The sequence below is a fragment of the Amblyomma americanum genome, chromosome 7, assembly GCF_052857255.1.
Source record: "Amblyomma americanum isolate KBUSLIRL-KWMA chromosome 7, ASM5285725v1, whole genome shotgun sequence".
Classification (NCBI taxonomy): domain Eukaryota; kingdom Metazoa; phylum Arthropoda; class Arachnida; order Ixodida; family Ixodidae; genus Amblyomma; species Amblyomma americanum.
The window spans coordinates 129,256,303-129,282,624 of NC_135503.1; the positions used below are offsets into that span (position 1 = coordinate 129,256,303).

The 26,322-nt window shown below is 47.7% G+C and overlaps 2 protein-coding genes across 4 annotated transcripts in view; one reads left to right on the forward strand and one right to left on the reverse strand.

Moving 5' to 3' along the window:
* Positions 1 to 26,322, forward strand: part of LOC144098049 (RNA transcription, translation and transport factor protein) — a gene marked incomplete at its 5' end in the record, with an annotated part of 363,795 nt that overhangs the window by 300,581 nt on the left and 36,892 nt on the right. The window lies entirely within an intron of this gene.
* Positions 1 to 26,322, reverse strand: part of LOC144099570 (uncharacterized) — a 67,617-nt gene that overhangs the window by 38,928 nt on the left and 2,367 nt on the right. For all 3 annotated transcript variants that reach the window (XM_077632989.1, XM_077632988.1, XM_077632987.1), the window contains exons 2-5: positions 18,062 to 18,156; positions 15,073 to 15,241; positions 10,181 to 10,292; positions 4,493 to 4,638 (exon numbers count right to left, since the gene is read on the reverse strand). In XM_077632989.1, coding sequence (XP_077489115.1) covers positions 4,493 to 4,638; positions 10,181 to 10,292; positions 15,073 to 15,241; positions 18,062 to 18,156 — 522 coding nt within the window. The remainder of the gene's footprint in view (positions 1 to 4,492; positions 4,639 to 10,180; positions 10,293 to 15,072; positions 15,242 to 18,061; positions 18,157 to 26,322) is intronic.

Below are 26,322 nucleotides of genomic sequence, written 5' to 3' on the forward strand. Positions count from 1 at the left end.
CCACTCTCGCCACATCCTTCTGCTTCCACGGTAGCCAGTTTCTGGACAGTTCCTGCGGTAACCACCTTCCGGCAACACCTTCCTACACTCTTGGTATAGCCTCCTCCTTCCCGGGTAGTTACCCTAACCATCCTCCAGTTGGGGATTCCTCTGGTCACGTCATACTGTCCTCCTTCACAGCAACCACGTTTCAAGTGATTCCCATGGCAATGCACCAACCGGTTACGCCACCTACTATGATTACTACGACATGCTACTTCTATGACGTGAAACCCAGGGATGAGCGCTTACAGGGTGTCTACCAAGTTGGCGTTTCCATATTCCCCGAGTTTTCCAGGTTTTCCCCGAGTGAATTTCTAAAATTCACTGAGTAGCACAGTACTTTGTTTTAAGCGAAAACAGGCTGACACAATGCCGCCTGATGCTATCACTCTCCAGTAAGGATGTTAAAAAATAAAAACAATTTAATCCTATTTGAATAGTAAAGAGTAGTGTTTATTTCTTCGAGTGCATCATTTAGATGCCATTCACCCGAGATTGGGAATCAGCACGCACGCGGGATTCAGAGATCCCAATCCCCTCGCCACCTTGAACTTCAGCGGCGACCTCTCCATGATCTTTTTGGCACAGTTCTTCACGAAAGTGGCTCAGTCCCTTCTGAACCCAATGATAGCCAAATCTGAAAGTTTCGGGGCCTTTCAGAGTGCATTCTTCGTAGCGAACCCAAGGTCAACCTTGGGAGTCGCAACTACGTCCGCAGTCAGGTCCATGCCCACCTTTATCAACTTAAACGAACTGTCCGCCGCCATTTTTGCTTACTTCTTTACTATTCTACTTATAAGTGATTGTTGAAGGTTCTTCAATGCTGCGCCAATAAATGGAAGCATAGGCGGATTGGTCTGGAACTGAGCCAGGAACGGCTGCAGTTCCTCCGCGATGCCAATCGTAAATGCGTAAATGTTAGCTTTGCAGACAGCAGATGATCGCGAATGGCTGTTTCGACCCTCGCATTCACTGGCGGTAGTCGGTCGGTTGTACTCGTTTCTACACGAATCGACGTACACTTTTAGGTACGGCAGTATTTCAACAGCTCTAGAAATTACACGAACATTTTCAAGCCACGGCACAGCGCAAAACTTCATAGGGTAAATGCTACTCCCGGATATGTGTGCGTATTCAGCGCGTCGGGTAGGTACGCATTTGAATAAGTTGTACAAAGCCCGAAGAAATTCCACGAGTTGCCAACCTGTTGCCGCATGCCCGGTTTTGAAAGCGCCATTCACAACATGAAAGCCACAGCTACCAACTTCTAGAATATGACGGCCGTCGCTGGATTCACAAAATTCTTGTTTGATCTCACGGAGAAATTTTACGTTTACATTTCGCCATCCATTGAGATCTGATGAATTTGTGATCGGGAGAGTCCATCTGTAACACTTTTAAAAGCCAACACCAATTCTTCCACCCGCATGTGCCCCAGAAAGCATGACGTCAAGTAGTGGGTTTTCACTTTCTACTCTGCATCTGACGAAAAGCGAACCAACACGTACATTTGCTCTTTTTGTGCAACTTTGTTTAATGATTCGTCAAACGCCACCTCGTCCTTGGCTCACTTCCGACATGAGGTTCTCCTTGAAGAAATGTGCGAGGCCACAGACAATAGTATATCCTACCTTGTCTTTGCCAAGCTGCACTTTCTTGGCTGTAGCTGATGGTGGGAACATCAAAGGGAACAGAGAAGACGATGCCACGGCAGCACGGAGTGATGTGTGCGTCATAACAGCAACGAGACACCACATCACTTCAGCAAATATGACCTCTAAATCACGTTGAAAGATATTCTTTCCTGTATGATCGGGTTGGACGTCTGTCGCCGTAGTTGAAACACTTGAAGGATGCACAGAAACTGATGGCACTGGCTCGGCATTGGTCACAACGGTGGCCGACGGTGTCAAAAATGAGGCTACTGAGGGTGTCTGGCTCCGGTAATGGCCAGTCGGTGCATCTTACTTTCAGCGTGACTTGTCACCACTCTTCTTCCGATGTTAGTGAGCGAAAACTGCTTTCTGCATAATGCACAGTACGCTGCGTTCGCATTACTTTCGATGGGCCTAATCCAGGCTGCAAACTCGCAATGTTTCGCATTCGTCCAGTCCTGGATCCCAGCTGTCGGTTCAAAACGGCACAACTAAGTACGGACAAAATTCGTTGCTTTCCCAGCATCGGCAAATCGTGATAAGGCACAAAACGTTTTCCCCCTCTCCCAAAGCTGCACCACCTGCATCGCGTGCGTGCACCCACGGCAGCAGAAATGGATGCTTTCATCAAGGAGATGCGCAGAGAGGAAGAGTTAATCTGGGACTTACATTGCTCCCATTTGAAATCGGAAGCAAAGCATCGGAAGTTCTCGCAACGTTTTCTGCAGCCGTGTGGAGCTGTCTACTCGGAAGCACAGGAAAGCAAGGAGAGGCCACTGGCCATAGAATAATGCACGTGCAGACCGTAGGAAGCGCGCGTTCTTCCGTCGGCCACAGAGCCAGGGAAGCACAAGAAAGTGACCGCTTTCGACATGCGCTTCAAAATTCGAAGCTCTGCTGGCAAAGCTTTTTGCTGCCTTGCTGGGATGCTCCACTTGACAGCACAACGTTGGAGGCCGGCGGTCGCTGAGGAGAGGACATGTAACACCGCACTAGACAATCCGTGCAATGCCAATCCACATTGTTTACACGAGGCAGCATTCATTATCGTGACTTTAGTTCCTTTTAAGTAGAACTGCAGCTAATTTTCCCTGATATAAGCACAAATCCCCTGAGTTTTCCCCGAGTTTTTCCAGGTTGTCCAAATTCCCTGAGAATTCCCGGTTTTTCACGGTTTTTCCGGTTGGTAGACATCCTGTGGCTTAAAATCAAAACCAAAGCGTCACACCATAAATAAAGGCGAGACAAACGAGATATCAGGCATGCTGCAGAGTGGTTGCATTTTTGCTGCGCGGCTCCATGACATCGCTCTTGGCACTGGCCTTGAGCAGCTGCTATGTCAACACCCAGAACCGGCATCCCCACCCAGCGCTAGGTGGTGGCTGTCGATAAGCAGCAAACCGGCACCAGCCCACTCCCCACACGTGGCCGCAGATTGCGGCTGCTGATAAGAGGCGGCAGCGGCCCAATAACGCGTTCTACTCTTAATAGGCGTCATCCAAGTGTTTTTCTGTTTACTTTCAACCGTGCACTCGGCGCTCAAGGGAGCGTCGATAGTTGATGGAAGGGCCGTTGTTCCAATCGCAGCGGCACCCCCACTAGGAACCACAGCGGCGCTAGGGAGTGTCGGTAGCTGACGCAAGAGCCGATGCGCTCACGTGTAGTTTCTCTTTGGCTCTGACCCATTTTACTACTGCCGGCCGCGTTTCTTAAGTTTTTAATGTAGTGCTTCATCATTCGTTATTTGTGCTCCGGGTCCGGTAAGCGACCAGCGCTCGTTCACGGCTACATTCAAGATGGCTGTCATTCTTTACGCTGAAAAAATGAACTGCACGCCGCGCCGCAAGTTCGACGTTTGCAACCGGTGATACAGGTGTGGCAGCTGCAGCGAGGCAAAATTTTCAGCTGTTCCACGCGCTGCCGTGATGTGGCTGTTTGAGAAGTGCAGGATTTCGCTGCACGACGATGTTAGAACGATGAGCTGCGAGACTGCAGCAGCGATCATGACAGCAGCGCTAGTGAGGACGATGGCACAAGTGTGGACGAGTAGACCAGTGACATACATTTTCGTTTTCGAATGTGACCACGGGCGCTCCCGCGCGCAGCAGCTGATAGCGGCTAGCGATAAGCAGAGGCCCCAGGATAATACTATCGCATTCTCTTATCAAAGGCCAAAAGTAAACGACCCCCAAGTTTTTTTTAGTTTTTTTTTTTATAAATGTGATGTGGGGGGGTCAACTTAAATTCGAGTCGACTTACAGTTGTGTAAATACGGTATGCCAAAAACTTTATCAGAAATACTGATTAGTGATGTAACATTAACAGCGGCATCAATATCTAATGAGGAGACAGGCAACACTGTACACTAGTCAACCACAGCAAACAACAGACCATTACATGCAAAAGGCCTAGCCTGAGTAGTGCCAACAGCAAAACCAATAAGTTCTAGCTGTACTTGCAACAAAGCTATCATCTACAGGGCACCAGACAGCACACATCGTGTAACTGTACATGACAAGCATGAAGTGACTTTCACATGCATGATCAGAAGACTGATTTTACAGAGGTCATTCCCATTAGGCCGGATCTGTCAAAACAGGAAGCAGAAAGTGCCATTTTTATTTGAGTGTCTGCAGAGCTTACTACTGGCAGTGAAAATCTTGGTGTGCTTTAGTTAGTCATCGCGGAATTCGATCGGGGCAATTATGACAAGAATGACATCTGCAACAGTCCTGTCATTTCCGCGTTCCTCATGATCCCCCCGTTTCTCACTGCCTGCACAGAGTCGCACTCACCCAGCAGAGCAGGTGTGCCATCCGCCAGACGCACGATGACAGGCTTGTTCAGCAGCTCGTGCTCCAGGGTGCGAGCCACCTTGGGTGGGTAGGTGGCGCTGGTTGCCACTGTCTGGAACCTCTCCGGCAGCCGTGCCCACAGCTCCCTACAAAACGGAAACGAAAACGCAGCCATCCACAATGCGGCTTTGGAATAGAGAAACACCACAGAGGTAGTAATGGCCACTACGTCTCTAGAAGAAAAGGCACAGAAGTATGTCTTTGCGAATATTCATCATTTTCGAATATCCGCTTGAATAGTAAGGTACTTGATTTCCGATTCAATCTGAACGTTTGGTATTCGAAATCTCAAAGCATCTTTCTTCGAGCAAATAACATGTCTAGAACGCTTACTTTGTACGGTTTTAGTTCAGTGAACATCCTTCGGAATGGCACCGCAGCATGCATGCCGCGAAAGCATAGACTCCATGGATACTTTCTAGGCCTGCGTGGCCATGCCTACGCCGGAGCCGGTCTGCACAAGCACGTGGCAGCAGACGCAAGCACAAGCATGACATCTAAATCTGCCCCTGCCAAGTCTGGCAGTACGCACCGTGGGACCGGCACGGCAGTGTGGATCAATTGCAGGGTACACGGCTACCTTGACTGCAATGAGATGTGTCTGAGCTGACTGAAACTGCAGCAGCCACTCTTCTCCGTGTGAAATTCGCTAATTAAGCAAGACGATGCAAGCACGAAGGCAGCTAACACGAGACGCATAGAGATCTGGGTGCCTCTTTCCAACACCTGACATGGGGTGGCACAGGGCATGCAGTGCATACGTAAAAGTTCGTTAATTCAAACTACATGTCCAAATTATCGGAAAATTCGAATTATCAAATGACCACAAAAAACTGTCAAGAACTGCATGCATCATGGTGAATTTATTGAGTGATAGACTGGGCAATGGGTGCCTGCTTTTGAAATAAGAACTGCTAGGCAATGACTATTCTTCACGTTTCCATCAATGCTTTATTGCATGCACACTATCAGGAGCGTCAAAACAGAACTGGCCCAAAACCGTGAGGGCCTCCTTGGCATCCTTAACGGAGCAATACGGTGGAGTTCCACCGCTACCACGTCACACCCACCATAAGTCGCACAAGTCGTGTGTGAGGTGGCTTCACCGCACGTTTAAACAGCAAATGGCACATGACGAGTGCACAGTTTCTGCGTACAGGAAAAACTGCAGCACGCGGATAGAGGCGAAGGAAACACTCAGCGGAGCTGGGTCGGAGAGGAGAAGTGGGGGGTGGGGAGTGAAAACACCAGTGACAAGCCAATCAGCACCCAGAACATTGGCTGACTGGGTGATGCTGGCTGGTTGAACCACTGTCAGCAACTGTGTGAAGCCTCCACCTGCCAAACTTGGCAGGTGGTGTTTTGGGGGATTTTCCTCTCACCATTTGGCACCTGCCAACCGCCCCCTCGCCTACTGTAGGGGACAGGAGGGAGACGCTGGACAACTAATGACTCGGCAAAAATTAAAATGTAGAAGAAAATTATTCGGACTACAGCAGGCCTTTGTGCAAGATAAACAGACTACTGAAGAACTGTCTGTGCAAAAAGCAGGCTATCAGATGCTATTCTTTCTCACATTGCTCCGGTAAAGCAACCTGGGTCCCACAAACAACTGGTGGCTGTGTTTGAAACAGCCACCTGTAGTGCAGTGGCACATTGCTTAACCGCTGTGCCACTGCGTCGGTGGTGGCACGAGGAATCACCGCAATCTATCGAAGTGACATATTTTGCGCAGTTGTGTAGTCAGAATTGGAATAGACTGGCCAGTGAAAGACAGTGAACTTAGAATCGGAATAGAATAAGAATTGAAATACGAGGGGAGATCAAGAAGTTTTGCATCTTGGCTATAACCAAATATCTGACAGTGATCGCTGTATACCTTTTTTTTTTAGGTCATCTCCGCAGCCAAGCAAGGTCTGAATATCAAGCCTCCCAGTTCGTTACTTAGTCCGCATCAGTCAATCAAAGATGGCGTCCTCCCACGATTTCAAACACGAGTATCGGAGTGTTATCAAATTTTTGTACAAAGGAGGAAGTTCCGCTATATAAATCCACAGTAGGTTGGTGAATGAGTATGACAGCGAATGTCCTTCATATGCTAGTGACTCGGTGGTTCACTGAATTTAAACGTGGCCGTGTGCACATGGAAGACGACCCAAGGTTAGGGTGGCTGACCACTTCAACCAATTTGGACCACACAGCCTCGGCAGAGAGCCATGAATCAAGGTGTCTGAACTTGGTGGAGAATTGAACTTCTCATATGGCAGTGCTTAAACCATCATCCACTATGTTCTGGCTATGTCGAAGATCTCGCCACGATGGGTGCCACGTAACCTCTCAGCGCAAGATCGACACCACTGCCTGCAGCCATCAAGGGAACTCTTGCACCTCTATTCAAGCGACCCAGAAGATTTCTCTCCCGCCTTGTGACTGACTGGGGATGAGACAGGGCTGCACCAATAGGGCCCAGGAACAAAGCAGCAATCTATGTAATGGAGGCGTTTGGGGTCTCTCCCCTGAAAAAATTCAAGGCCCATTACTTAAGGAGGAAATCGATGGCAACACTTTTTGGGACACTAAAAGGATCCTGCACTTTGAGTATGACTGTAACAGGCGGATATTATGCCAACATTCTCCGAAAACTGCGTGAAAACATCGTGGAAAAACGCCGAGGATTGGTGGCAAGAGGTGTCCTCCTGCTGCACGATAACGCCCCAGCTCACAAGTCTCGTGTTGCGCAGGCTGCCATTCGAGAGTGTGGTTTCGAACAGCTAGGTCACCCAGCCAAAAGTTCCCATCTGGCCCCGCGTGACTTTTATATATTCCCAATTTGAAGAAGCGCCTGAAGGGAACAAGGTTCGATGACTTGAACTCGCTTCAAACTGCCGCAGAGGAATGAATTGGCAACCAGGAAGAAGTGAATTAGTGTGAGGGGAGATTATGTTGAAAAATAGATATTTTTTTTCCAAAGGTCTGCCAGCTTCTCTTATATGTGAGTTGCGAAATTTTTTGATCACCCCTCGTACATTTGTAAATTAAAGAGGAATGCTAACGCGTTTCCTCTGCATGAACCCGATGTGATCGCGGCTAAATTCTTTCCTTTGTTTATCGGTTTCAGAAGACACCTCAAGTTATATTCGTAACCAAGGTACTAATATGCATTCTTTTTTTTCTCCCTGCTAGTGAAGATCGCTACAGCGATCTTTGCCACCCGACTCATGAGCTTCTAAGAGAAGCAAACTTTTCGACCTTGGTGCAGTTAAGCGCACACAAAGGAGAGGGTGTCAATGAAAGCACAAAGAAGGCGGTGCCGGTCGCTGAGAAAAAGAATGCATTGAAAAGAACTGAAGGGAGTAGTAAAAGAAAAGAAAGACTATGGAAAGTAGGACTGGGCAGCGCAAAGGCAGCTACTGTATGGGAGACTGCAGCGTGCGATAGAATATCACTGCGGAAGCTTGCACTTTCTCACCCTGTGCTAGAGCAGATCTGTCAGTTGAGCCAGGTGCAGCCAGTTGAGCCAGGTGCAGCCAACGCTGTAAGCGAAAAGGTCTGCGTGCCTGCTCTGCCAAACCTGCATCCTCCCAAAGGCGGGCGGCTATGGCCACTAGCTGTGGTCAACTGCCAAGCAACAGCTTCCTCTACCACTGTGCTGAACTCGCAGAGTGTCCCTGCTTTGCAATTTTTTTTCCTCCGATATTTGGCTCTCACTAAGATGTACTACTGTGCTTAATATGAGCTGCAACACAAGAGCTATGGCTGGAGGTCACTTCTCAAAGCATTGCCAGCCCAGCACTGCTCGAAATTTGTGCACTTACCCGTTAAAGGGAAGAACAACATACACTGAATGTTTGTGCAACTTGGGTGGTCTGTATAAGGGCCCATTAATTTAGTATAAAGCGAAATTCCAGCAGGCTGAGCCTGAACACGCTGCAAGTCATATCAAACGCGATACAGTCGATCCCGGATATATCGAATTATTGCCTATATCGAACAGTTTAAAAATCCCCTTCGGAATCCCATGCAAAAGTATAGCGCTACTGTTCGCGTATATAGAACTCCCATGCACCGGCATATCGAAGTATCGAACTCCATGCTGAGCTGCGCTTCAACAAGTGCGCTTCTCCCACCATACCCCACCCTTGCAAGTGCGCTTCTCCTCATGAAGCTCTCGCGATGTTCCCGCGAACTCACGAGCGCCGCCCCACACTCTGAGAAAGGGGCATGTGGGCAAAAGGCACGTGACGAGGAGCACTTGGAGTGCGATTGGATGTGAAAGGGAAACGGGAGGGAGAAACCACGCTGACTGCAGGCGCCCATTTCTTGTGTTTTGGTTGGCTGACACCGCTGGCGCAGCGAGACGACAGTGCAGCTTGGGCTTGTGGTAGTGTGGAGACGTGGAGCGGTGCGTCTTTTGATTCGCTTTGTTCCTTTTCTTCACGGGGCCAACGCGAAGGCTTGAGACTCGTGTGGTGCACTGCGTTTTTTTTTCCACTTTTGGCACGTGTTCCGGAGCCATGGCCGCGAAAAAAAGCAACAATTTGGATTTTTCAACAAAGGCGGACATCATTCGACGGGTGGAGGCTGGCGAGAAAAAGTCGGCGGTCGCCGCGGCGTTCGGAATTCCTCGCGACACCCTGAGTACGATCCTCAAGAACAAAGCCGATGTTAAGCTGAAGGCAGTGCAGTCCAGACGACGGATGTCTTGACAGTGAGAACGATGACACTGGATGCCCGGACAGTAAATTTCGCGAGCTCTCGGCATTCCCAGGCGCCATCCCAGGCGGCGTTACAGCACGCGATTTCGTCAGCGCTGACGACGGCATGCAAGCTGTAGCGGATCGCGTTGGTGTGGAGATTGTGGCTGACATCATGGGTGAAGAGGATGCAGGCTCGAGCAGCGGCGAAGGTTCCGACGAAGAGGACCAACCACCATGCACTGCAGCTGAACTTGCATCAGCTTACAGCGTCATTTGCTGCTGTTGTGGCGCAATGGAAGGAGCTGGCCTTTCTCATTTGGACACTGGCAACAAGCTTGAGGACAGCTTAATGAACTTGATGGTGCAGAAGAAAAAGCAAGCAAAGGTCACAGATTTTTTTCTTCCGAAATAAAGTGCTCTGGCCATCGCGCTGTGTTTTTGTTTTTTTACGCGCCTTTGAGGCACAGATCCGCAAGTTCCCGTTACTCATGACATTGGGAAACTGCCCTGAGATGTGTGGAGTTGTTAGAGAAGCTTTTGACAGGCATATTTTATATTTCGAATTATCGATATATCGAACTATTTTGCGATCCCCTTCAAATTTGATATATCCGGGATCGACTGTAGTATTTATCTGAATAAACCTCCAGGGATGCCATGTTTTCTGTGCGCAAAAACGTGCCACCACTATCCCATCTGCATGCAATGCCGATGCAAATCTTGTGTCAGGGCAGACAGGAAGTTGATGGAATGAACTGGGGTGGAAGGCTATACTATCAAACCAAAAATAAATAAATAAAAAAACTCACTAGACAATACGAGGTTTTAAAATGGGAGTGTGTATATTCTCTGCTCGTCTGCGGGTAACAGTCCACCCGAGCGTGGGCTGTACAGCTTGTGCTGCAATGGCAGAGGAAGTGATGCGGCCAACCTGAGCCCCTCTTGGAAGCTTTCGCCCAGCAGCTGGTCTGCCTCGTCCAGCACCAGCAGCCGCACCCCATCCAGGCACAGCTTGCCCTGCTTCACCAGCTGCAGAAGGCGACCTGCACACATGTAAACAGGGCCACAAAGGCTGACACGAGGCAGCTCAAGGAAAAGCAGGCTACAGCCACCATCCCTCTTGCAGTCTTGAAGAGGCAGCCAGCAACCAAACAGTGAAGACACAGCAGGTGCTCTAACCAAATTGAGCTCTTCACCCAGTAGTGAAAGCTGCACCTGTTAGACCCGGTGGTTTAACCACACGTCATTTAATTTTGTTTTTACGTGTTTTTTTGTGCTCAGTGAAAATTAGCAAAACAGTCAAATCCCACTTCAATGAAATTCACAGGACCCACGAAAAATTTCGTTGAAGCGGAAGCTTCGTTGTCGTGAAATCGGGCCACAAAATTGACAGATTGGACCGGAGAGTTCATGAACAAGGTTTATTTTACAAAAATTTGTCAGTTTTGGTCTTTCGCTGTTTCAAAATCGGCGTTGTGGCGATTTTTTTGGCGCTCTGAAAATCTCAGATTCACATAATAAACGCACCCGGTAACGTTTGCTATCGAAACTAATATTTTTTTTCGAATGCATTTTAACAGCGCTCTTGCTTTCGTCGTGCGAGAACTCATACTTAGACCACACTGCCTGGAGGCTTTTCAGCGTGGACTATGCACGCATGCATGTCAAATGCACAACGAAATCAATCCTTTAGAAGGCATGCCAGAAATGCAGTTGCACCGATCCTTCGAAGAAATTTTGTTTTGCGACGCGCGGTATGAACATACCGGTGGAGTGATGTTCTGTTGTGGCATCTGCCAAGAACCATCGACATGCAGTGGCTGTATTCGGTCAGTGCCACAGTGCACCAGATGGAAAAAAAAAAAAAAAATGTTATCATGATGCTCGCCTGCGGCGCAAAAGCGAGACTAGAGTGGCCTAGCCGGCATCAGGCTTCTTTGCAATGACGTGCCACCCACCGGTGCGCTGGGCAGCAGCGGATCCTTGCGCGCCGCTTGCTCGGTGTCGCTAAGCCCAACACCTAACATGCTCCGTGAAGAAGCCTCGGAAAAAGCACTCTGGAGTTAGCCACCGATTATCATATAACGTTTAACATTTTCACTGATTTCCACTGACACGATTGCCTCACACTGAAATGAATGCTGTATATAACTCATTTCTGTTAAGACTTCGTCAGCGAAGCGAGCGAAAAAGTTGAAAGTTGCCTTGCACCAACGACCGTGATTCGCAAGTGCGGAGTCCGGGCCGTCGGCAAAACCATCGCAAGCAGTCATGCGCCGCATCGCATCTTTATGTGTACATGACAGCACATTAATTCTGATTCTCCACGGAATGTAGCTGCGCTATCGAAAGTGCAAACTGTCTTCGGTACCCATGTTTGGTGAAACCGAACGAGATACAGGCATGTGTGGACGCACAAAAAAAAAAAAGTTGGCCGCTTACTCAGAAAAGTTTCATTGAAGTGGAATCTCGCTTCGAAAATTGTTCGTTGTGGGGGAAAATGATTGCATTGCCTTGTATGGTATGCTGACGGGGAATCGGAAATATTCGTTGTGGCGGAAATTTCGCTGCCACAGCATTGTGTGCAAATATGCGGGGACAGCCTTCCGCCCCCGCACTGCCACACCGCGGACGCAGCGTTTCCGCTCGCTAACCGTGGAGGGGTTCGTGCTCGAGGAAACAAAGGGAAGGGACGACAAAGCGTGAACACTCATATGCTATTTATTACACTTGCAATTAATACACAGAGAGGGCCAGCTAGCTACAAAACATCAACGAGGCATTCCTCGGAAATAGAAGGCCACGTAAGAAGGGCTTCCGACTTACCGGCTGGGGCGGGGGCGCGACTTCGGAAGTATCGGCAGCGAACGCTTGTATGCGCTGACAAAAGCGGCTGGGCTTTCCTGTGCGCGCCGCGCCGCATTATGGGGCAAAGCCATTCCCGAGCATTTGCTGCGCTCTCTTCGCTGCCTGGAACCAGAAGTCCAGCGGCAAGGCACGACGGAGCTCCATGCGCCTGCCGCGGAAGATGACGAAAGCGTGCGGCTGCAACCGCTCGTGACGCTGGCCAGATCCCGAAGAGACTCTCGCCGGCTCCGCGGAATTTCGAGTAACCTTCGAGGTGGCGCTCCCGTTGCTGCTTCTGGTTCCCCCCTGAGGGAGACTTCCCTCCTCGCCCAGCCGATGCTGTCCTGACGCAAGATGGCCAAGATGAGCCGCGTCGAAATGAAAGGGGGGAAAACAGGTTCTCCACAGTTGTCGCGGGGCTTGACTGTACTCACTTAACCGTGCTAATAGAGTAATACCGCGCTTGATATTAATATAACTGAAAGTCTGTTTCATTTCCACAATATCTCATGGCATGTTTTGGTCAGCTGTTGGTGCAAGGGTACAAAAAATTCATGTGGAGTCCCTTGTCACAGTGCATGTAAAAAGCATAGGCATTTTCATGTCCCAAAGCAACATTGTGCAATGTGAGGAACACTTGTGCTTTAAAAAGGGCTCTCAAATAATTTCGACTGCCTAGAGTTAGCATGCACCGACACTGCACATGGGTGTCTTTCCCATTTCACTTCTACCAAAATACATTCTCCATGGTCAGTACTGAACCTGAACCCGAACCCTTGGTCACAAAAGTGGCATAGCACAGCTATGGAGGCTTCATAGTGGGTGTTGAAAATTTCCCATCATGGCTACAGGAATACGAAAAACCAAACAAAGGACACTTCTGTCATTCATGTGTGCAACATCCATCCTGCTATGCAGCTACATGGTGGAGAAATAACTGCACTGATCAAGGTGGCCTCAGTAAAGATGGATAACTGAGCACAAACCAGCGCGCAAAGGTGAAAAACAACAAACTGTGGTCAGCTTCATGTTTCAAAGTACAACAGACCCGCGATGATTCAAACTCTGATAATTTGCACGTTTGGTTAACTCAAACAAAGTTCAGAATTTTGATTGCCTGGCTATAGTTTCAATGCATTTTAAAGGCACTACATTTTTATTGGGGTTTCCGTAATTCAGACTTATTGTCCTGCTACCGATGTGCGAAACAGTGGCAGCCAAGGTCGGATACGTCAAGTTTGCGGCAGCGCAAGCTGAAAATTCAGCCCGTCCGACCAGTTAATTCAGACGTGGTCCGAAGGAGGGTGCTATCGCTGTCTGATGAGCATTCCAAGCAATGAAAGGCACCCCGTCACCATATAGTTTCATTTTCTGAGCTTCTCTAACAGCCCGCAGCGATAGCAACTATCGGCCGTACATCACCTGCGCGCTGTTTCGAATGCTGATTGGTGCGTCGCTGATATTTTTTCCATTTAAAAAGGCGTCTCTGTTTCACCAAAAACATGTCACTTCTGTCCACGTGGTACTGTGCCTCTAAAATGCGCACTCATCATGAGCTGCTTATGGCTCGTGTGGTGAAGCCTCCTTACATGAATGCCGCCACCTGTGAGGAGGCTCCACCGCTACTGCGTCATGCTTTGTGAAAGAGGACGCAGAAAGCCTTACTACTTTTGAGCAGTTCTGCTTTGATAGTCCTAACTGTGGGCATGCAGTACAGCATGACAAATCAGGAAAAATCATCACCGCAACACAGTTTTCACAAAAAAGCAGATGACCATTGCCTATTTCTTTATCAATTAATTTTACTGCGGTGCAAAACGGTTTCTTGGGAGCCTTTTTGTGGCCATTGAATGATTCGAGTTTCGGATAATTCAATGGTTTTTCCAGTACCTCGAGGCCCCTATTTATGTGGCTTTACTCCACTGAAAACCAGTGGATTATTGATAACTTTTTTTTCAAGCACTCAGCCAGTTGGAAACTGCTGCTTAAGTTAACATTAGCATTCGCTCATATTTTATGTTGTGCTAACCCTTTTAGCTATGTTTACATTAGGAAATACAGAGCTACAAAATACTATTAGTAGACAGATATTCATAAAGCAAATTACATTTAGCTTAGAATAACATTAAAGTGCGCTTCTGATAATTAAAAAAAATTCTTAGCTCCCTTGAAGTTTGAATTACTAAGAGTCCACTGTACTACCAGCACATGACGTTAGTAATCATAGCTTGGCTAAGACTAGATGACTGGCTACGCTCTGATGTCACAAAGCAGTCTCCAATAGCTGTGCATAAAAGGGGGTACGGTACGGTATGGCTCAGTACATGGGGTTCAATGTCCCATGGATACGGATGCACATAGTACTGCGGATAAATTATGAATGGGGTTCTTTAAAGTGCACTGACATGGCAGCACAAGCATTGTGCACAGTTCCCTTTTATTTCTTCATGTTTCCTCTGATGCCAACAGTGGAGAGGAGAAACAATAGGCACAAGAATGCTATTCCTCTTACACTCAGTACCTTGATTAGCTAGCAGTGAAATGGAAGCTATACAGTTCACTCAGGAGCTGAGCTCTCAAAGCTGTCCATGCATCACAATAGTCCATGACTTCACGAGCACCTTGGTTACTCTGCATTCTACTGCTGAGATTGCCAGGGAGATCGGGACAAGCCAGTCAGGAGCTGCTCTCGTGTGTGAGAAGCTTTGGGTGTTTCAGCCACTGGTAGACACAAAGCAAGGAATTTTTTCAAGAAAGGCCTAAAGCAATTTCCTGCACTGAAGCTGCTGGATTCCTGCGGAACCACTGAGCATGCACAAAGTGTGAGACAGATCCGTCACTCATCTTGCAAACTAGGCTACCAAGTGCTCCCATATTTCGTAATGGCTGTCAAGATTAGGGCTAGCCCTGTGTATGCTCCCAGTGCTGTACCACCCGCTTTTTCATCTGAGCCTTAGTGGTTCATCGACAGCTTACCCATTGTGCCAACGGCCACGTGGCAACGTGCCAGCTTGCGCACGTCCTCCCGCACAGACACGCCACCGATGAAGGCGTACACCTCGAGGCCCGGCGTGTCGCAGCCCAAGCAACGCACCGTGTCGCATGACTGCACCGCTATCTCACGTGTCGGGGCCAGGATGAGGACCTGAGAGGAGCAGAGACTGCTGCAGCCGACATACAAAGAAACCAATCATAACAAGCAGGAGGATAAGAACAGAAGGGGCACGCTTTGTCATGATGGACACATGTGCTGGAATCACGCCGTTCCCTGAAAAGGGAAACGGTAAGAACAAGCTGCATCATTTTCCGTTACAGTTGAATCATGTTACGGCAAACAGGTTGATTACTTTGATACAGCGAAAATTCATAGTACAAGGATTTCGTTTAAAAATGCACGTGAGAATAGCTCAATTTAGTTAGCAAAGTGACAAAAAACTAAAGGACACTACTTTCTAAACTTTAAGCACCAAATGAAAGGCGCTAGCGGCAATGGCGGATGCATCAAAAGACAATGTGCCAAATGACATCTAGGTTGGCTTTTTCACGCAGCAGTGGCAGACCAAAAGCCAGCTAGGGTGGCTTCCCCGCATGACAACAATGTCGCAATAAAAATTGGTACGCCAGATCAAAAGTCATCACATCTGGGTATAACCACTACTGCTTATTTTCACTACTTCCAGGTGCAGACAGCTGCCGATATGGCTGCGGGCCATGCTTTAGCAGCGCGCTTTTTTGTCACTGAAGGTAATGTGGAAGAAGCGTTACATCTTGTTGTGACTGGGGATCTCACTGCTGCAACCAGTGTAGTACCATAGAGGAGATCCCGTAGCGCTCGCCACCAGTTTCGTGACTGAGCGCTGCCAGCTCTCTTGGCGGTAGCGAAGACTACGAGTCAGGCATCGGTGAGATTAACAAAAGACATTTTACACACTATTTATAGGGTATTGCAGAGAACAAGATCGGCACGGGGGCCGAGAGCTACTAGAAAATGCGACTGTTCTCGCACAGCAACGATTGGCGAGACCGCATCGCGTCACACCATCTGAAACCACTTGTGAGCAGCAATTGACTCACGGTGTGTCGGTCTCTCCCTCCCAGCGGCAGCGCTGGTGCTTATAAAGCTCGAGAAACTGTTGTCACTCAAAGAGTCCAATCCAAAGGCAGCACTTGTCGCTGGCCCAAGAGGTCCAACCAGCGACCGCGCTGGCCACCCGCTTCAAATTTTCCGCGCGCAGTGACTTCCATGAGCAAGGGAAACTGGCGCCTTGGTGCCTCGCAGCTCGCTGCACATTTGGAAACGTCACTCGCCAATGCTTCCCCACAGGGCGCCGCTGCCTTGCATCACAGCATTGGGGCTTTTCAAGGGGACGTTCGCCGCAGAAATTTGGCATCCGCCAGAATTGGAATCCGGGTGGGTTACCCGTGTACAACAATCCACAGCTTGCAGAACTTGCTTTCAGAGGCACAATTCAGCAAAAGAAAACACAGCAAAATGACTGACTATTTTCTTACGAAACTCAACTTCGTGACTAATAGAAACGTTTTTGTGCTTTGTGCTTACATAGAAGGTTGTTAAGTTCGAAGTTTTTTGCAGTCCCCGTGAACTTCAGGTTAACGGGACTTGAATGTATCGTGAATTGCTGAAGGAGGTACTCTTTTGCAGTTACTGAAAACGCGCATGCACACAGTAATGTATCTAAGCGGGAAGGGAGCGCTACTTATATATCAGTGCTAATCCAAGCGGTGGTTTGCATTCCTTCTTTTTTGAGCCTGCAGGAATCAGCGTACTGGGCAAACGATGGAAAGTTATTCCTTTGTGCTCGAGTTTCTTGCAATAGAGAATAGCAGTGTTGTAGGCGTTACCGAAAAAGAGTAACTAAATACGTTACTCGCTACGTTAACAAAAAAGGAACGCGTTACCGCCCTACGATACCTACAAAAAAAGGTAACGTGTTATCGTTACCGTTACCGAAAAAAAGTACCACACGTTACTTCGCCGTTACTTCATGGCCATAAATTTTAGGTTTTAGTCACCTCAAGAACTTACGATAACAATTTTATGAAGCTCACATTTCACATTAAACATCTAGCCCAAACAACGATTTTACGCGATATCCTGATTTAACGAGAATACTTTGCACAAATGTGCAGGTACTTAGCAATGTTATAGGGGCCTAAATTTGCCTGTAGAGTTACATGTGTTGTATTCTAATTGTGTGGCACATGATGAAACCATCTTCTGAATGTGGCATTAAACACAAAATGACACTTCATCGTCAATTCTAACTTCACAAAGAAAATATCGCTGAAATCTCAACAAATCTAGAGTACTTCTGAAAAATGTGATGTTCCAAAATGCTCGGCATGCTTCCACTCTGTAGAGAGTTGTGTGTGAGTGGTTTGGGAATGGGAGGTAGGTGAAGGTAAGTGTGTGAATGCATGTTCGTGCAGATGTTTCATGCTTTATGGCTATTCGGTATTCTTTATTTAGTTGGGTGCATTGTCAAGGGGAACGGGTCACAACTGGAACAAAAAGTAACTAGTAACGTGACACCTCACGTTACCGAAAAAAGTTAACGTAAGTATGTTACCCGTTACAGTTCCGAATTGGTAATGAGTACGTTACTAAGTTACCGAAAAATGTAACGCGGTACCGACAACACTGAAGATAGCCACATGTGGCCGCGTTTCCAACATGCAGTGGCCAGTCGACGCCTGCTGAGTGTGATTTCAGTACTAAGGATAAGTCCTGATTTTAGTTTCGTCATCTTGTGCAATGCATTGTGCGTTGTTTTTTTTGCAAAACAAATTTTTCTTGCACCGTTGTGATGTAGGAGCCCCACCGCATGGTTTGTGAGGTAAATAGTAAACTCCAAGCCGTGTTTACAACAGGCCAGGTAGCAGCACTTAAACATTATTGACAGCAACCACAGGTCTTAGGAAGCAGCTGGCGGGCAAGGCTCACCTGGATTGCATTCCTGGAAGTGTTGACGGCCTGCAGGGCCAGCACGGAGAAGACGCACGTCTTGCCAGTGCCAGACTTGGCCTGCACCACCATGTCTGCAGGAGAGAGGAAGGCAGAGTCAACATGCACAACAGTGGGCAATGGGCAGAGTGAGCACTGTGATTACTGAAGTGGAATATGAAAGAGGTTTTTGATTTTCCTGCAATATTAGAACAGGTAGATCACATCTCGACTGTGTGAGTAGAAATTGCCATTAATTCTAGTTTGGCAGCCAGAAAGAAGCAGTGCCCATGGATGTTACAGATGCCATCAAACGTGCAGCTTTTACACTGTGGTTTATTCCAAGTTCACAACCCAGTGACAAGGAATCAGAAGCCCTCGAAACTGTTCAGAAATTTTTCGAAGTGGATCTGGGAACAACAATTTGAGGTGTTTGCTCTGTCTTAGGATGTTACGATGCCTTCAAAGAGAGAAAGTTGCGTCTGAAAAAAAGCTTTGTGCATCAGTATGAAATTTAGCTGCTGAACTGGTGTAGGCTGCTACTTCCTGTCCAAGAGTGCCCTATGGTACAGACGGTCCACACACACATGCATGCCATCAATTAGCAAAGTCATATATTCTTGCTAAACTAACTCTTTATTTTGGGGGCTTTACGGTTTTGGTTTAAGTCTGATCTCTCAAAACAGGTTTATCTGTTGCAAAGTGTGCGATCATTGTAATATAAATTAAAACATCATAGCAATAGGCCTGAATGGAACGCAAGTGCTTAACAAGGCTGTTTCTTGGGCGAGTTGGCTGGTCATAATTTTGATGAAAACATAAGCGCACAAGAAAACGGGGACATACAGGAGAGACAGGACGAAGCGCTAACTTGCAAGTGAATTTTATTGATGACATGAAAATATATAAATACTGAGGCGAGTGCAACAAAAGAAAGAGAAGAACTCAATGAATACGCCAGCCAGTTCCATCCAGAAAAGACATTTCCTATCCCGAGATATTAACTGACAGTGTACCGACGCACTCGGCTGCCTTCTTGTGAATCTTCTATAACCTCATGCATATGTCGTTCCTTGTGCCTCGCTTCAACTGTGTATTCACTGAAAAAAGGCTCGCAAGTTTCGCTGGGACAATCATGGCAGTGCTCTGACAGATGACAGTTTCTTGGTTGTGCCACATTATGCTTGTGTTCCACTCTTCTGCGCAGACATGCCATTTGTGTTATACCCACAGACAAAGAGCGGGGATCTGTGATGTTACCTGAGGGTCAGTCTGTCAGCAAGGTGAAGGATACTATCACGTCCTTGTTCAATCGACACCAGAATGTTGCCCCATCCAAAGTGAAGACGAAAGTAAAAAAATTGTGCAAATATTTGAAGCTCGACCAGCTAGCCATGCATAAAGATAACAGTGAATGGAAGTTTGCAGGTGTTGTTCACAGCTAAGTCCCACAAATTTGTGAGGTGGTCTCTACAGGTAACCATTTCAATATATGATTCATGGCAGAAAACAGTTACTACATTTTTGCAAGACAAATTAAATCTCTTGAACATCATCAATCCATTTTTGATGAACAATTCTGAAGGTGTCCTAAATTTTTTAGCAATTAATTCCATCAAGTGCATCATAGCTATGTCTGCAGACATAAAAGATCTGCATTTCTGATCGGCTACTTGCCTGTGTGGAAGAAAGCACTGATGGTTTTGGGTCAATAGCATTTCAGAATGCAGCAGGTGTATCAGTGGCAGGGTTCTTGGCACTGTTGCATTTTTATCTGAACTTGACCTATATTGAATGGAATGATGTGTATTTGCAGAAAAGCAGTGTCTGTATAGAGTCCTGCATAGCACTGGTTCTTAGCAATTTGTGACACTGTGACAGGACGGTAGCCACCCATCTGCAGGAATTTAAAGATTTCAGATATGTTTAAAGTTTTTATTGACATTAGCCCAGCTAGCATCATGCTTTAGTGCACTTTAGTTCACCTACGAGCTACCAGCTGACAACAGATTGCAGTTTTTAGATTTAATGTTAATATTCTCAGCAACTCACCGGAGTTAGTACTACCACCCCAGGGCCAACCAACCACCCCTGTTTCATTGTTCGTCCCACACGAGGCTTGTCAGAAAGGCAATAGTGAACATGTGCTTCACCAACATCTTGAAAAAATCTCTTGCCCCCTCTTGATTCCCCTTGGCCTCAGCGAGAAAGCCAGTCACCTTTCTTTGACTGGATATCCTAAGGATGTGCTGGTTGTCTCAGTGGCTGAAGGCCTATTGAGAAGTGTAGAAAGAGCCGTTCCAAGCAATCCACCAAAAGCAGAAAGACGGCGGTGATCCCATACATGCACAGCATTTCGCACAGGCTTAAAGGTACGCTAAAGAGGAAAGAGAAATCGTCTTTTACTGCCGGAACTCCGTCTACAATCTCCCAGCATTCTTAGAAACTTTGGATTATTGTCCTGTGTGGCCGATTTTCATACTGAATCAAATTAAACGTCCCAGCTCCCCCCCACTTTTTTTTAACTGACCTCTGAAATAGAGGAGGAGCCAGCCAACGTGTGAAGTTCCTTTCAGCCAGTCGCATGATGGCTTCGCTTTCGCTTTTAGTTTGTTTTTTAAGCTTCCATGAATAAATGGCTTCAGTCACAGACTACACAGCCGAAAATTAGGCCCACGGAAATAGAAATACGCGTGGACTCTTCTCACTCCGCCGATGGCAGAGCTGCAAGTGACCACGCAGCTGGCTGAAAGGCACTACACATGTTGGCTGACTCCTCCTCTTTTCGGAGGTGAGTTAAAAAAAAAGGCGGGAGATGAGACGTTTAAGTCGATTTAATAGAGAAATCGGCCACACAGGACAAAAATTCGAAGTTTCTAAGAATGCTCAGAGAGTGCAGATTGAGTTTCCGCGGTACAGAGACGAGCTCAGAATACTCTTTAGTGCATCTTTAAGGGGACTGCCAATAGAGCAAATGTAAGGTCGGTTTTCTGTCCCAGAAAAGCTCCCAAATATGTGTAGGATGACGAACCATTTTCCAGCAGCCCAAGGAGGTGTAAAAAGAAGCATCGGTGTAAGTTTGTGGAGTGCACAACAAGTGTGGTCGATCGTATACCACTGACTTGTGGTTGGGTATACATCAGACAGACTGGCAGATGCCTAAATGAAAGACTAGTGGAACATAAGTTTAATGTGGCACAATTAAGTAACGGCCACCCGTCAGAGCACTGCCATGAATGTCCCAGCAAAACTTGTGGGCCTTTGTTCAGTGAGTGCACGGTTGAAAGCGAGGAGCAAGGATTGACACATGCGTGAGATTATATAAGCAAGAATGATTCGCAAGGCGGCCAAATGTGTCAGTACACCATCAGCTAATCTTTCAAATAAGGAAATGGTGTTCCTGGATGGAACAAGGCTCACGCCTGTGTTGAGTTCTTCTCTTTGTTGTACTCACTTCAGTATTTAATGCTCCCGTGTCATTAGTAGAATTCAGTTGCAAGTTAGCACTTCGTTTTGTGTCTCTTGCATGTCCCCGTCTTGTAGTGCACTTACATTTTCGTTAAAATAACATCAGGCATTGAAATATTACAAATCAGATATTCACTGAATCAGATATGCAGTGGAAACATTAGAAAAATATTCCCTAAAAACTAGAACATGGGTGCAAATATTGATGAGGTAAGAGAATATCTTGGCTTGCCTACCATGTGTACACACACTATATTTTGCATTCTTGCACAATTATTTGTGCTATACTGCCTGCACCATTCAGGTAATACCTTATGCACTCGCCAATGGAAACCATATGTCGTTTAGATTACATTTCCCAAGACTGCTGGTCACCGCATACCGCCGTTCTAGCAGTTGCAGAAGTTGATAGACATGTGTGGTACAGAGGAGATAGATTAGGATTCAAGTTTAGTAAGAAAAAATCTGCAGTCATGATATTTAATGATGAGGGTGGCGAGCGTAGATACAGGAGTTCACGCTAGAAATAGTGGATGAGTACAAGTATCTTGGGGTGTGGATAAATAACGGCGCTGAGTAACTGACAGAGCATGAAAAATATGTAATGAATAAAGGTAGTAGGAATGCAGCTGTCATGAAAAATAGGGCACTGTGGAATTACAATAGGTATGAAGTGGTAAGAGGGATCTGGAAAGGGGTGATGGTCCCTTAGCCTGACTTTTGGTAATGCGGTCCTGTGCATGCGACCAGATGTTCAAGCAATGTTAGAAATCAAACAACGCGGCTCAGGGAGGCTAGCTTTGGGAGCACATGGCAATACACCCAATCAGGGGGTACAGGGTGATATGGGAGGGGCGTCTTTCGAGAGCAGAGAAGCTAGCAGTAACATAGCATTTGAGGAGCGATTGAGAAAAATGGGGAAAAAACAGTGGGCTAGGAAAGTTTTCAAGTACCTGTACATAAGGAATGTTGACACGAAATGGAGAAAGCAAACTAGAAAATATACAAGCGTCAGGGGGGGGGGGGGCAAAATAAGCAATGAGCGGGTTAAGAAAAAGGTTAAAGAAACAGAGAGAGCGCTCGTGGGAAAACAGGGATGCTGATGAAATCAACACTGGGAACATACCGGATCTTTAGGCAGGAAATTTCCAAAGAAAATATTTACGATAATTGTAGGGGAAGCGCTTTGTTGTTTAAGGCCAGCACGAGAGTTTTGCGGACTTAAGGCATATAGAGTCAGGTACCATGTGATAGACACGCTGTGCATTGCGTGCAGAGAGGAGGAGGAAACAGCTGAACACTTCATACTTTTCTGTAAAGGGCTTCACCCTGCAGTGGAAAGCAGCGGGGCTAATTTATCCAAGGCATTGGGGTTTAAGGTCACTGAAGGGAAAGTAGATTTTAAGCGGGTAGAAGTAACGAAGAGAAGGTTATCTGACTGGTGGCTAAAATCAAGACGAGTAAAATTTCACAAGTCATGGCTAGGTGGCTTGGGCCACTGCCCGATTTAAAGGGTTCAGCCTTATCCATCCATCCATCCATGCACAAAATTACGCATAGCCCTAGCGCACAAATTACTGCGTGTAGCACGAGGTAAAACAAAGAAATGCCCCACTGCCCTTGCATATTGCTCAGTCACCGACAACACAACCAAGGGAGGCGATAGCAAATTTAAAGCTAACTGAAACGTAAACCAGCAACAGTAAAAACTCAACAGTTATGGAAGACAACAGAGCACAACGCCGCGTAAAGCGAAACCATGATTTTTTGGAGCCGCAGAATGAAAAAGTTTTTTTTTATTTTTTTCCCCTTGATAGCAACGCCGATTTCAACCACCACTAAATGTGCCTTTGTTCGCTTGTTCTCGCTACTCGTTTTTTTTTTCTTTCCTATTCAGTGTGATAAAGATGAAGTGTGGCAAGGTGCGCTGCACGCACTCGCGCGCATGGGGGGAGAGAAGACGACGAAGTAGGAGAATACAGATCGGCTCGACCGTATGATACGTGTACTGTTTCAATGCTAATTATCATTACTATGATACAACATATTTTGGCGACGAGGATGCTGTTTTGATTCGGGACCTTCACGTGGCCTGCTCACATCCGTCATGAGCTTTTCTGGGCTTCAGCCACCACCACCCTTCCTGCCGACTCCTGGTCGTCCTGCCCTTCCATGGGAGCAATGGGAGCTGGCGTTCCGGAATTACATGCTGGCCTCTGGTGCCTCTACTCTGGGTGCGGACAGGCGGAAGGCCATCCTGCTGAATTACCTCGGACTGGAAGGTCAGCGCATTTTTTATACATTTGGCGCCGCCGTCGTCCACTCCAGCGCCTACAGCTGCGGCTTCGCACTCCCGGTGACGAGGCGCCCCGCCTTGACGAATTTGATGCGGCGATATCCATCCTGTCGGTAGGCATTACAAATCGTCCGTGAATGTAATCGCCGCACGTCATTGCTTTCGCCGTCGAGTTCAGGCGCCAGGAGAGACAACCGATGAGTACGTCGCTGTCCTTCGCAGCCTTGTCGGCGACTGCGGGTTTGGGACCATGGCGGATGATATGATCAGGACCAGCTGGTGGAGAAGACCTCGAGTTGCCATCTGCGTGAGCGCCTACTCATGGAAGGCTCCTCCTTGACTCTGTCGCGCGCCATGCTCCTTGCTCGACAGTGTGAGCAAGCTTCCCGGGAAGCCAGGGAATTGGCTGAGGAGGACGCTCCAGTACATCGTGTGAGATGCGAGCGCAGATCGAGACAAACACCACCTCAGGCCCATTGCTGCAAGTGCCAAAGTCAACCATTACAACCTGCTGCTGCAATACCAAAGCGCATGTGCTACCGCTGCGGTTCTACAACTCACCTAGCGAACAACCCTGCATGCCGAGCCCGCAACCGCAAGTGTCGTCGGTGCGGCAAGGTGGGCCATTTCGACTCTCTCTGCAAGTCGTCCGACAGTCCTGTTCAAGTTCAGCAAGTTGCAGATACTGCTGACACATCGTCGATGCCGGATGGCTCCAGCAGTGCGTCTATTCTCAATGTTGAAAGTCAAAAACACGGAATTTTCGCCTCAGTCCTGATTGAAGGCAAGTTCATCCGCTTCCTGATTGACACCGGCTCATCTGTGTCAATTATTTCTGAAGATCTATACCACCGATTCTTCGCTAAATGTTTCCCGCTTAAATCAACTGCAGTTCAACTATTGGACTATTCTAAGTCTCGGACTATAGTCCAAGGGTGTTTTGTTGCCACAGCAAAGTTCCACGACCGTACCGCCTGCATCCTGTTGTACGTTGTCTCGGGAGGCACAACGCTGCTGGGCCTGGATTCCATTGCCGCTCTACAAATGAAGATCAAAGGTGCATCGTTGGAATGTCTTTCCATGACACCTGATACGCCTCTGTTACCTCCTGAGCTACGTCCACACTTCGAACATCTCTTCTCCAAGGAACTCGGAGTTGCTCGTGGCTACGTGCACAAAGTCAGAGTGCAGGATTCCGTTTCTCCTGTTGCTTGCAAGCTCCGACGGCTGCCGTTTGCCATTCGTCAGCAGGTGTCCGAGGAACTCCAGAAGCTTGAAGCTCAAGACATCATTGAACGGGTCGACGCTTCCAAGTGGATTTCACCCATAGTCGTGGCTCGGAAAAAGATGGCTCCATCCGAATGTGCGTCGATTTGCGTGAGCCGAACAAGGCTATTGTGGTCGACAGTTTTCCTTTGTCTCAAAAGGAAGAACTTCTACATAGCTTGGCCGGGTCACAGCGTTTTTCGAAGTTGGACCTTGCCTCGGCTTACCATCAAGTACCACTTAGCCCTGAGAGTCGGGAATTGACCACATTCATTACCCATGATGGCCTCTACCGCTTCAAACGAGTGTGTTTCGGCCTTGCTTTGGTGCCTTCGGCTTTTCAGAAGATGATGCACTTAATTTTAAAAGGGTGCAAAGGTGTCCTCTTCTACATCGACGACATCATAGTCCATGGCACCTCCCGACAGGAGCACCTGACCAACCTTCGTGCTGTTCTCGAGCGCCTGTCCCAAGCCGGACTCAAGCTCAACCACAAATGTGTCTTCGATGTTCCGAAGCTCACTTTCTTGGGGCATGTTGTCAGCGGTGAAGGACTGTTTCTGCTTTCTTCTGCCATCGAGGCGATTACGAAGGCTCCGACTCCATCTAACATCAGCGAGCTTCGCTCCCTCCTTGGACTTGCGGGTTTCTACTCCAAGTTTATCCCGCATTACTCCGACGTCGTTGAGCCTATGCGCGCCCTACTTCGAGGCAGCGACTCCGCCTTCACTTGGACTGCTGCTGCGGATTCAAGCTTCAAGCTACTGAAGTCCAGGTTGACGTCATGTGACGTGTTGCATTTTTTTGATCCTGCCCTTCCCGTGGTTGTAACGACTGACGCTTCCGGATATGGCCTTGGGGCAGTGCTTCAGCAAGACAACGGCCATTCCCTGCAAACTGTTGCGTTTGCCTCCCGTACCTTGACACCCCAAGAAAGAAAGTACTCTGTTGGTGAACGTGAGGCCCTAGCTTGCGTTTGGGAGTGCAAACGGTGGCACGTGTATTTGTGGGGCCGGCCTTTTGTTCTACGCACCGACCACAGTGCACTTGTCATTTTGCTGTCGACGAAAGGAACGGGCCATCGGCCGTTGCGAATTTCACGTTGGTCGGCTCGCCTGTTGTGCTACAACTACTCCGTAGAGTACCGCAAAGGCAATGACAACTCTGTTGCGGATGCTCTGTCTCGCCTTCCCTTACCGACCACATCGTGCAGTGAGCCCAGTGAGTTCGA